This window comes from Vigna angularis, chromosome 5 (genome assembly GCF_016808095.1).
Source record: "Vigna angularis cultivar LongXiaoDou No.4 chromosome 5, ASM1680809v1, whole genome shotgun sequence".
NCBI classification, from domain to species: Eukaryota; Viridiplantae; Streptophyta; class Magnoliopsida; order Fabales; family Fabaceae; genus Vigna; species Vigna angularis.
This window is the reverse complement of record NC_068974.1, coordinates 1,100,743-1,112,890: the sequence shown is the minus strand read 5'-3', so window position 1 is coordinate 1,112,890 and position 12,148 is coordinate 1,100,743. Positions and strand designations below refer to the sequence as shown.

The window sequence follows — 12,148 nt, the reverse complement described above, 5'->3', positions numbered from 1 at the left end:
ATTTGTGTATTACAAGTAACATGCTAAACGACAAATTAACCCACAGATTTATTCCTCTTTTGCTCTAATTTAAGATAACAGTTAATTTATAAATACTTTTCCTCAATCCACCAAAACCATTTTCACTAAAACAAAGTTATCATAAAACTACAAAACTTAAAAACTGACACTGACGTAACACCGATCACAAAAAAAAAACAGTACTTTAAACACCTTTTCTATTAATCTCGAACAATCGAAAATACCTTCAAAATAAAATTAAAATTGCGATGTTTAATTAAACAACTTTAGATTTAAATTTGAATTAAAAATATCTTAAAACCTGAAACGATTCATAATATGTGTTTAGAATGTAAATATATTTAAACATACAAACTCCATTTAATATATATATATATATATATATATATATATATATATATAATCAATAAAATACTATATGTAAAGTCTTCAGAAACCTCCTAATACTTTCTTTTATTTTAATTTATTCTAATAAACACAAAACATAAATATTATATGATAATTTTTCAGGAAAAATTTATTTTAATTTTGTAAGTAACACACGCACACATAAGTATACAAATAAGAAATATTTATTTTGTTTTCTTGTAAAATACATGCAAGATTTTAATAACTTTATTTTTATTTAATTAAATTAGTAGAAATAATAATTTTTATAAGCTTATTTATCAAAATAAGTAATATTTATAATTTTATAACTTTTAATTTTTAAGTACAAACCTATTGAAAATATAAATGACTTTGAAATATACTTAAGGGAAGAAACACAAGGAGTTATTTTTAGATGAACTCGAAGCAAATGAATAAATTATTTTTAGATAGACTTAAGAGAAAACACACAAGTTGCTTAGAAGAAATATACACTATATGTTGTATTATTGTTACTAGATTTTAGGAATTTAAGTCAATATGAGTTATATGGGCCAAATGCAGACCAACTCATGTTGGGTTACTGCATAGTCTACCTCACATTGTGAGCCCTAACAAAAAACTAATATAAGAAATTTTAACTTATGTTAGGACCATAGTTATTAAACTCGCAAGTTAATTCGCACATGTTTACGTTTTTACACACAACTTTCGAGTCTATAAAGCTTGAACACGTCTCATAAACTGTGTGTCTCGTGTCTGTGTATCGGACGTTAACACGCGTACAATATTCATGACGGTTAAGTGTCCAATTTGAAAGACATTTTTTTTTGTTTTTAACATGATTTTGACATGGTTCCAACATAATGTTATTAACCACAAATCCAATGATTTTCTAAAAAACCCATAAAATTGTAAACTTATTGCACAAGTTTCTATTATTATTATAAAAATAAGGAACAAATATTATATTATTACTAGTTTTCACTTTTTAGACATTGGTGTTAATATGTCAAAGAAGATAAAGTTGTTTTTTATGATGTCTAAAGCAAAGATTGATATGTGATAGTTAATATTAAGTCATGTTTGGTTGATAGAATACTTACTAAAGTATATTAGTTGCTTATTGAGTCTAGAAATATTGTAAACCAAGTTAGAATGCTCTTAAAATCAAATTAATCACAACATAATCAATTAATATTAGTTTTTGCATGAAAAAGATTCATTTCAAATGATATGTCTGTCATTGATTTGTATTAATTGATTAGCTTCTTAATCTAATAAGTTAAAACATAACACATTTACAAGTTTTCAAAGTTGATGAACATTAATCGATTTGTTATTTTGAAACCTTTACAATTATCAAAATATTAAATACCAACTCAGTTAATCAATTAAAATATAAAATGTTTTTATCATACACATGTTAATTGATAAAAGATATTTTGAAATTAGTTTTAAAGATTAAAAATATTCAAATTATTGAAAAACCAACTCACTCCCTTTTTTTTGTTGGAAAATATTAGTTATAACTTTTTTAACAAATATTATATAGATTAGATTCATTTTTGTGTTAGTAAATAGTACGTTCCATGTTATATCTATATCTAAGCTTCATAATTTTGAGTTAACTCAAAAGTAAAATCACTTTAAAATTCGTAGAATCGAAAGCAAGTAGAACAATTTAAAGGATAAATTGTTTAAACCGAAAACAACAATCATAATCATTTATATGCAAAACTTAAAAAAAAACAAAAAAAAACTCGTTGTAAATAAATTGGAGTCTCATCATGCAATCGTGCTAAGTGTCATAGGTCATTTTTTCTATTCCAAAAAGGTGGGTCTTTTTTTTTATAAGCGTTGTATGATATCATTTTAGAAAAAAAAAATTAATATCACTTTTGGTCCTGTTTTCATTAGTTTTGTTCGATGTGGGATTCATTTTTTCTTCGAATGTTCAATGTAGTTCTTATATTATAATTTATGTTCAATTTGGTCTTTTTGACTAACAACGTTTAAATCGTTAACGGTTAATTAGTATATTTTTTTCAGCACTCTTAAATATTAAATTTTTCATTTCTCTCTTTTTTAGATTATATAATTTGAAAATTAAAAAATAATTTTTGATTATATAACCTGAAAACTAAAATTAATTTTTTAATTTATCAATCTTGAAGTGAAAAATGACTTTATAATATAATTTATTAAAAAAAACAAATTACAAGATCTGAAAATTTATTTTTTATTTTCAGTTTGTGCAATTCAAAAATTAAAAATGATTTTTAAATCATACAATTTAAAAGTCAAAAGTAACTTTTAAGTTGTATAATTTAAAAAAAAATTATTAATCTCTAAACTCTCAAAAAAGTAATTTTTAATTAATAAATTTCACAATGCTAAAAAGAAAAATAATTTCTGAATCGTGCAATGTGAAAGTTCTTTTCTAAGAAAAACATGACTCTTAAATTGTATAATTCAAAAGTTAAAAATTACTTATAAATGATAAGATCCGAAAGTTTTTCAAATTATGTAATCTAAAAACCTTTTAGTTCGTATCATATGAAAATTATTTTTGACTTCTTACAAAATCGAAAGGGTAAAACAGAAATTTTCATATTCATGGGAGTGTAAGAAAAAAAATGGAGGTTTAAAGTGAAGGAAGATCACTTACAATAACAGGTAACTTGAATCAAAGACATTTAAAGACTATCTGGTTTAACAAATAACCTTATTCTATGTTTTGTGCAACTAATGCAACTACTATTTATGTGAATAATCACGAGTCAAATTTCTTTGATGATTATTTTGATGATGTAGTATCTCTCCTGAATATTAAAAAATACTGATGATTTTTAATATATATCAAGAGTCCTTAAATATGACATTATTGTTAGCATTTTTAATCCAGTAAGATCTTTATATATATTTATTATTATTGAAACTCTTATATTAATTAGAGATAAAATCAATTTAAAATATATAACTCTGAGTATCGCAATTCACACAATATTTTAAATGTATGTACCATTTACAGCATTAATACACAAAGGATAATGAAAACAATTGAACACATTTCACATCACATGGAGAGAAGTTGGAAAAAGAAATTTGACTGAATCCCATTATTTCGGATTTTACTTTCCGGAACCACTAAATCAATTCTGGAAAACACTTACCCATTCCTATTTTGGATAAAAAAAAATTAGAAACTTTGATGGGGTGCAGGAAGAAAATTGATGGGGGTGCATGAAGAAAATTGATGGGGGTGCAGGAAGACACTGCCTTTAGGTTTTGGTTAAATGCAGTTACTCTGTGACTGACCCTCATTTATGTGAAAAAATTGAGCATGTAGAAAGTAATGTATTAGTCAGTGTACATTCATCTTCAACACAATCTAAATGCCATTAATAAGGGGACCAGGGGCATTAATTGAAAACTGTCATTTTGTGTGTTTATTATCTATTCTTTTTATCATCAATGCCGACATGGGTTCCACAGATAAAGATAGTCAAGTACCATGTACAATTATTAAATTCCTCTTACATTTAGATTTTTTTCATTTGCAAACGATTTAAATGTATAATGAAAAATAGTCTTAGTATTTGATGAATATAAGAAAAATTAAGGCTGAAAAATGTGTTTGGAAAAATGTTTTCTAGATTATTGTTTATTTGCATTTGGATACCATGTAATAAAGAGTATAATTACCAAAAATTAGGTCAATTACAAGCCTTAAAAAACCTTCTAAACATATATGGGGATGATTGTCTACCACATCCTATGGAGCATTCCACACATGTATTTCATTTTTCAATTCCATTATGCATGCTCATGAGATTTCTTATTCCAAATCCCAACACAGCTTGATGAATGACTAGGAAGCAGATTTTTCAATCCTAAATACCAAAGAAAGGGACATAAAGCTTAAAAGAGAATATATTGAATACACACAAAATCACACCTTAAACACAAGATGAGTCTCCATTAGGTTGTTCTAGTAAACAAAACATATATTGAGAGCTGCCATAGTTCTTCATATTACACCTACCTACGTGTAAGAAATGAAAACATGAAAGAGAGACAGAGAGAGTTGGATGAGAAGCAAAAATTAATGGACAAAAAGGATCCCTTTTGCCATCTTGATGCTAATGCGTTGATTCCTCGCCAAAAACCTCAGTGTTGCACACAGGACATTTCTGAAAAACAAAGTCAAATGGGAACAACAAATGGTAAAGACACAGGATTCAAGTGAAATTGAGAAGAACAATGCAATTAGAAATGTGTGTACCTTGTATTAAATGGTAAAGACATAGGATTCAAGTGAACTTGAGAAGAAGAAATGCATTTAAAAAAGTGTGTACCTTGTTAATGCTAAGCCACTTGGTGATGCATTCACTATGATACAAATGGCTGCATGGCAATTTCATTTGCTGGTCTCCTCTTCTGTATGTCATCTGACAAATTACACACCTATTTTCAAAGCAATTTCACTGTCAGTATATCCTGAAAGTAGAAAATAAAGCTGGAGACTGAAACAAGGAAAAGGTGAGATAGATATCATAAAGAAATGTGATACACAATGTTCTGTGTCAATCTCTCTTCATCACATCATTTAGTAAATTTCAAACTTTTTCTCAGTTGTAAAATTTTTTATGCAAGTTGTTTTACAGATATGATTTCTCTATCATAAATCTGACAGGCAGAAGTCCTAGGAACCAGAAAAAAGAAAATAATAATAATAAAATAAAATCAAACTTCTATGAATCAATGTAGTCCTACATAGAAAACTAAAGAAAAATGAATCAAATTCTCTGGGAATCGAATTTGAAGTAGGGAACTCAAGTCATTGTAATTAAGACTATCGAAACAGTGCAATACGAAATAACGCATCATTATATTTCCACGCGTATAGGGGAAGGGAGGAAATCAACCCAGAATAAAAAATGGACAAGTTCAATTGAATTTTCTTCTCTATTCACCGGTTGTTGACTTCGACGATGATGAAAACAAGGGAAGTTACAAAATTGATAAATCTAAAATTAATAAATACTACAGGCATGAAGCATAGATTGATTTTTAAGCTTCACTTGTCCTATATATTTTTCAATAGATTGACTTTGGTAAGATTAAAAGATTGCAATCAAGCATTATAATTTTCATCCCTCTTCCACATAACATTCACCTCATTTTCCTCAACAATATAATATAGTGTTTGACGCTCATTCAACTTTTTACTATCCATATTTTCATCTATTTTATAAAAATGGTTGAAGAACCAGGAGTTTACCTTTTCCCAGAATTTTTTCTTTTGAATAAGCTACCAAATTTGTACTTCGAGGTTGGAAGCATATCAATAAGTTCTTGTGAAAGACCACGGCTCTGAGTCCCAACTGCCTCTCCCAAATCCAGTAGTTCCTGTCACTCACAAAATATCATCGGCTATTGATTCATATGATCTCTAATTCAAATTATATTCAACATACCAATAAAATTGAAAGCTCAAAATATTGAAATACAAATTAGCCCGAGTTAGAGTTAAACCACCGTGCCTTATTTCAATCATCAAAATTTATTAGACATATACGAAATGGATTCTTTCTATAATGCCAAAGTCCAAAATCTTAAAGGCAACACATTGTTCTATCTTAATAATTATTCAAATAAAAATTGATAGAATATAAAAGCACCATTTCTGTTTGGTTGACGTTCTTTGGACCTATTTTATTCATGTGCTTTACCTTGAGTTGGTTCTTGGCATGGTACTATGAAGGCTTCTATGATGACTAGGTGTATTGGTGACCTGTGTCTAAATGGCTTGTGTAGTGGACTGGGGTGTATTTATATTCACTGGTGTTCACAAAACAACTTGAACTTTTGAGAGAGTTGGCTCATGTAGAAATAATATTGAACATTTAGAAATTTAAGAAAATCCCTAATTTGCTAAACATATTAGAGAATGTAGAAAGTATGTTAACTTTGGATGCTTACCCGACAGACTCAGCATGAATTAATTGAATATGATGTTTAGTAGAACAAAACTAATATAATAAACAATGATTTAAAAGACGAAAAACAATATTCTAAAAGTAAGAAACTACATGCATACATCAGCATTTACACGTAAAACATTTAATGTGCCACACCTCATAAGTCATATTATCAGGATCAATGTTGTCTTGCCATATGACCTGCACAAATACACCAAGGATTATAAGGCTTCAGAGGATAAATTTTTAAGCTGGTTCTGATTATCAAATTACAAGTTGGAAACAACATAGAGAAGGGTTAACTACTTTTTGACATTAAGCAACTGAAATGCAGAGAGATCTCAACTCATGTTTTTTCAAGTCTTCGTTTTAAATAATATAATTCCCACTCTGATCAAGCTTATAAGAGAGCAGTTATACACGGAAGCACATGAAATCAATTTAGAGGATTCAAATAACATCTTTGTGAATTGAATTCTGACACAAACATTGAGCTCCAGCGTGAGGTACAAAACCCCTGCTTTTGTAGAAGAACGGAGTACAGAAGAAACAACAAATCTAGTCATGTTTTGTTTATGTTTTACTCATTCCCAATTAGTGATTCCCAAATGTTAATGGTTAGTTAAAGTATAATATAAATAGTTAGTTATAACAATCGGTTAGTTACTTATATCAACTAAGACTTCTACCATTTCCTACTGACATCTAAACGCTAATAGGTTCGTTATTGTCTTCATAAGTTCCGTACAACTTTTTTGTTTGTTTTTGGATTGGTAACATTCCCATCACTCAGTTTACTCATCAAAGAAACGTTTATTTGGGGACAATTCTTGCTATGATAAAACTGTAGATGGTTTATATGATATAGAAAACATCAGTTCATATGAAAACCGTTTTGGAAGAAAATCAAGTCTAAAAACCAACATATGTAAACTACATTGTTGGCAACAATACAAATACTATTTGATTAAAAGTGTCATCAATCGGTAAATATACCCAGAAAAGGAAGATGAGATAGGAGGCAAAGGTCCACAGGACATGATAATAACAAATAAATGATGTTTAATTTCAAAACTCCTTTTTGGTTTCTAGACGACATAAGAAAAAATGATTCAAATATCAGATACATGTTACTATCAATCGTTGCCTATTGCCAATATCATTCCCTCCTTGGGCATCATCAGTACATAAGTATCAGATAAGTACACAAAGTACCACAGCATTGGGTATGCACATGATACGGCATGTGAAGGAAATGGAAGCATTGGTGCTTTGCATTAAGCAGATCATATGCTGTTTGGGAAAATCTATAAAAATATTGTTTTGCCACTTTTGTAAATGATGTTAGGACCCAAAAGAAATCACGGACACAATGGGCGGAATTGTTCATCTTGTCTCATTGGCCTAGGGTCTGGAAAGTTTAGATGAGGGAAAATGGTTAAGTAGGAAACTGGCAGAGAATGGCTAGCAGTTGCATTATAAAGATATAACTCTGACATTCCAAAGAACCTAGTCTAATAAGCTGAAAAGACATAGCTTAACACAAGTTTGGTAAAATTTATGGTTAAATTGCAAATCACCCTGTATAACTGTGACTGTTGTGCAACTGGCAGTGTTTACAACTTTGGTTTGTTGCTAACCCCATAAAGCTTTCAACTTTATAATAAATAAGCCCCTGTTATTAATTCCTAAAATTAAACACAAGGATTACTAGACATAAAGTAAAGTTTAGGCAAACTATTTGCTAAAATAAAAATTAGAGGGTTTGTCTGTCACATTAAGAGCTCAGTGCATAGTGTAATCCATGTAGTCGACCTCATGACCTACGGAAATAAGGTTATTGTTGTTTGTCACACATTGAAAGTATATGCAGACTATTTGCCAAAGTTTAAACTACAGGGATATAATGTTGAAAGTTTAAACAAATTAATTGCAAAAACTGAAATCATGGACTATTTTGGCCAAGAGGCCAGAGTTAAATTGAGTAATATTCATTTTGATCAACATTAACTGATAAAAGTGTTAAAAGTATCCAAAAAAGTGTGCAGTAGATAGATCACAATTTATCATTAAAGTATGCCATGTACACCAAACTATCATTGAAATAATGTCTCCCAAATTTCAAGCATAGGGGACCCAGTGTTCCTACCAGTACAAATGATTGAATATTAAACCAACATTCAAATAGGTAAGGTCTAAAATTGTGGCTCGGTTAATAAGAAAGCTGCCTACCTGGCTACTACTATTGGACTCAAGATGATTTGGACTGCCTGCAAAAGAAATTTGAAAGAGTTAATATATCATACTATGATTCACATAGATTTCCTAAATAATGAAAAAAAAAAGTTTCAATTTAACTCAGAAGTGAGGGAAACAAAAGTAATAAGCTTCACTTAAAAGGTTAGCATGATTAACATTGTTTGCGAAAGAAATCCAAATAATGAAAACGCTACCACAAAATTTTCATGTTTTTTTCTGAATAGTTGCAATTTAAAATAGTAATTCCAATAACGAGTTTCATCCAACCCGACAGCCCCTCCCCCCTCTATAACCCCCCCCCCCCCCCCCCCCCCCTAACTTGATTATAGCATAGACCTAAAAGTGATAAAAATACAGCAACCAAATTGCAGAAACCAACAACTTGGCCACAGGCCTTTGCTTACAGTAAAAGAAAATAAAATTTTCTCACTAACATTCTTCAGGGATGGTCTGCATGCTAGTGACTCCATCTCTTCTAGGCGGAGAATCTGCTGTAGCTTGTTCCACAGCAGTAATTGTCGAAGGGTATTCCCACTCAGTCCTGTCAATCTCCATTCTCGGCAAATGACCATTTACCTCATAAGAACTATAGTAAGATGTACTACCAGGGCCAGACAATCCAAACTTATAGGGATTCATGTTCATTGACCAGTAGACACTTTCCTGGACAGAACATAAGATTATATAGTTATGTTCACAAACCAAAACAGAATCTTAGTAAAATATGAGTTAATAAAACAAAACAAAAGAGAATATTTTCGGCAAAATTCAACACATTCACATATGACAACTTAAAATTTAGTATTTAAATGGGTCAAAAGGGAGACACACATGTACACGACACAGCTACTTGGAAATGCAGCATTACCTATCCCCTTTGCAATTCAACAAAAAGAAAAGTACCCATCATTCTCACATTATTTCTTGTACTTGACCATCCAACTCCCATTATTTAAAAATGAAAAAAGAAATCCATGATTTCATGTCAAACATAGTGAATGCTATTAAGTATCTAACTGTGGAGTAGCAGCTGTAATGATAGCAGCAAAAGAACTGAAATTTCTGCTTTTACTCCCAATATTTTCAGTAAAATTCAATTTAGATTTAAACTCAATAAACACTAACAACAACCCACATTTGCAATCCCTGGATGGATAGCATGATTCAAAACCATTAAATCATCCAGTAACACTGAAACAACATAAAAACAAGAATAAGGGGTATATCACATGTTTATGGTCCCCAAAATACCTTGAAATTCGATTTTGGTCGCTGTAAAAACATAATACATTCTTAATCCCAAAAGTTTAACAGAATCACAAGTTTAGTCCTGATATGCATGGTTAAAAAACAGGTCAGTGAGCACAGTTTCAGCGACAAGGTCAAGTTTTGTGGGACTCTGTGTTGCGACCAATTGGAGCCACATTTAACCACAATTTCCCACAATGTCAAGGATCGCGAGGAAACCACACAACTTCACCCACAAAAAAAAAAAGTACAAAAGCTGAATTTTGCCATATTTGGCCCAAAATTTAAAACAAAAATAAAAACAAGAAGAAAGAAAAACCTGATCAGGCATTGAACCAGCAAAGGCATAATTGACGGGCACATGAGAGAATCCTTGAAAGAAATCCACAAAGTTTTCATTCACAGCATAAGGAAAACCTGCGTCTACATAATGCAACCCCATTTGTCTACCGTCATTCATTTTGTACTTCCAAGAAGAATAGAACACCCCACTCTACACTATACCCTTCAACAACAACTGCAAAAAAAAAAACAGAAAGAAAAAGCACATTACACTTCACCAAACACGGCCTTCAGCAGCAAATTCTTAAAGGGAACTACATCGAGAATCACAGCGACAACCTTCGAATCCGACCGAAAACAAGGTTTGTTTGGCCTGAATTTCACTCAAAAAAATTGAAAAAAAAAATGCTTGTAAAAGTTTGGTGTGTGGGGTGAGATTGAGTGTGTGTTTCTGGAGAAACAAAGAGAACACGAGAAGATGGAGAGTTGAATTACCTTCTTCACATTCAGAATGGTTGGAGGAGTGAGAGAGAGAGAGAGTGTGTGTGTGTGTGTGTGAGAGAGAGAGAGGGGGGGTTTCTATGCTCTGTAGGAAATGGAAATGCAATGTGGTTCTCCTCCTTTTGTAGCCATTTTCTTTGGGATTGATCTGGGAGAAAGTTGAAAAATGTAATTAAATTTTTATTTTCTGGTAATAATATTATATACTAACACATTATACTAACTAATTATCATTATTTTCATCTACAATCTTCTCACATTTCATCAATAGGTTAACAAGTAAAATAAAAGAAGAAACTAAAAATAAAGAACACAACAATATTTTGTTTTGTTCTCTTTTGCACAAGAAATATGTTGTTTCATTTTTTTTTCTTAAAACATAATTTTGATACTAAAAAAATGTCACTATTATAATTTATTAAATTACCAAAATGTGAATGTAACTAAAAAAACACAAAAAGTGTTCCACAACATTAAGTGATGTTAGAACTTCACTTACAAAATTATGTAAGTATAACAAACTTCACTTACTAACCATTTTTATTAGAAATTATTACAAGAAAAATATTCTCTTTAAGTTTGCTAGACTCAATTATTTTACTAAAATATCAATATAAACATAAAATAGTGGTAGTTTAATAAAAGTTAGTTAACTAGAATTATAATAAAAATATTTTTTAAAGTATTTTTCATAAAAAAAATAAAAGAAAACAAGTGGATAATAATTTTCTCAAATGGTCAATTTTTGTCAAAAAAAATTAATGACTCGTGACGGTCCGATGCTTCCGAATGGGAACCAATCCCATTTGCGGTAATGACTCGTGGCGGTAATGAAATATTGAAATACCTAACACTCTTTAAATCATAAATTATAATTAAAATAAATTTAAATTATTTTTTATAAGTCATTAAAAGAAAACATATGGATAATGATTTTTTAATGTTCAATTTTATTTATTTTTTCAAAAATTAACTACTCGTATAAGCAGATGATGCTTCGTGGCGGTAATGACCGATGCTTCCGTTCGAATGGGAACCAATCCCATTTGTGGTAATGACTCGTAGCGGTAATGAAATATTGAAATACCTAACACTCTTTAATTCATAAATTATAATTAAAATAAATTTAAATTATTTTTTATAAGTCATTAAAAGAAAACATATGGATAATGATTTTTTAATGTTCAATTTTATTTATTTTTTTAAAAATTAACTACTCGTATCAGCAGATGATGCTTCGGGTGAATTTAGAACCAATAGGATTTGCAAGTATAAAGCAATATAATTTTCATTTAATTTTATATCTAATAATATTATATGTTATCCACCCAAAAATAAAATAAAAACCATTATCAATGTTCATATATGTTTTTTTTATCAAAATTTTAAAAAAATAATAATTGGTGATTCATATAATATAATTCATCACATAGTTGGCACATGTTTTACTATTTTAATCACTAAAAAATAATTTAAAGTTT

General features: G+C 29.7%; 1 protein-coding gene across 1 annotated transcript; it reads right to left on the bottom strand.

Annotated features, from left to right (window-relative positions):
- Positions 1–4,308: 4,308 nt before the first annotated feature.
- Positions 4,309–10,809, bottom strand: LOC108338940 (E3 ubiquitin-protein ligase BIG BROTHER). Its single transcript, XM_017576021.2, has 8 exons — positions 10,662–10,809; positions 10,204–10,401; positions 9,071–9,299; positions 8,610–8,647; positions 6,534–6,578; positions 5,678–5,805; positions 4,752–4,860; positions 4,309–4,586 (listed from the first exon to the last, which is right to left on the bottom strand). Exons 2-8 carry the CDS (start codon positions 10,342–10,344, stop codon positions 4,536–4,538), a joined length of 741 nt encoding a protein of 246 aa, XP_017431510.1. The 5' UTR covers positions 10,345–10,401; positions 10,662–10,809; the 3' UTR covers positions 4,309–4,535.
- Positions 10,810–12,148: the final 1,339 nt, after the last annotated feature.

Bases quoted from the DNA above. Each gene is read 5' to 3' on its own strand.
- LOC108338940 (XM_017576021.2), bottom strand. From the start codon at position 10,344: ATGAATGACGGTAGACAAATGGGGTTGCATTATGTAGACGCAGGTTTT. The intron at 6,579-8,609 runs GTAGGCAGCTTT...GTATTTGTGCAG, and splicing joins AGTCCAATAGTAGTAGCCAG to GTCATATGGCAAGACAACAT. The intron at 4,587-4,751 runs GTACACACTTTT...TTTGTTTTTCAG, and splicing joins AGTGGCTTAGCATTAACAAG to AAATGTCCTGTGTGCAACAC.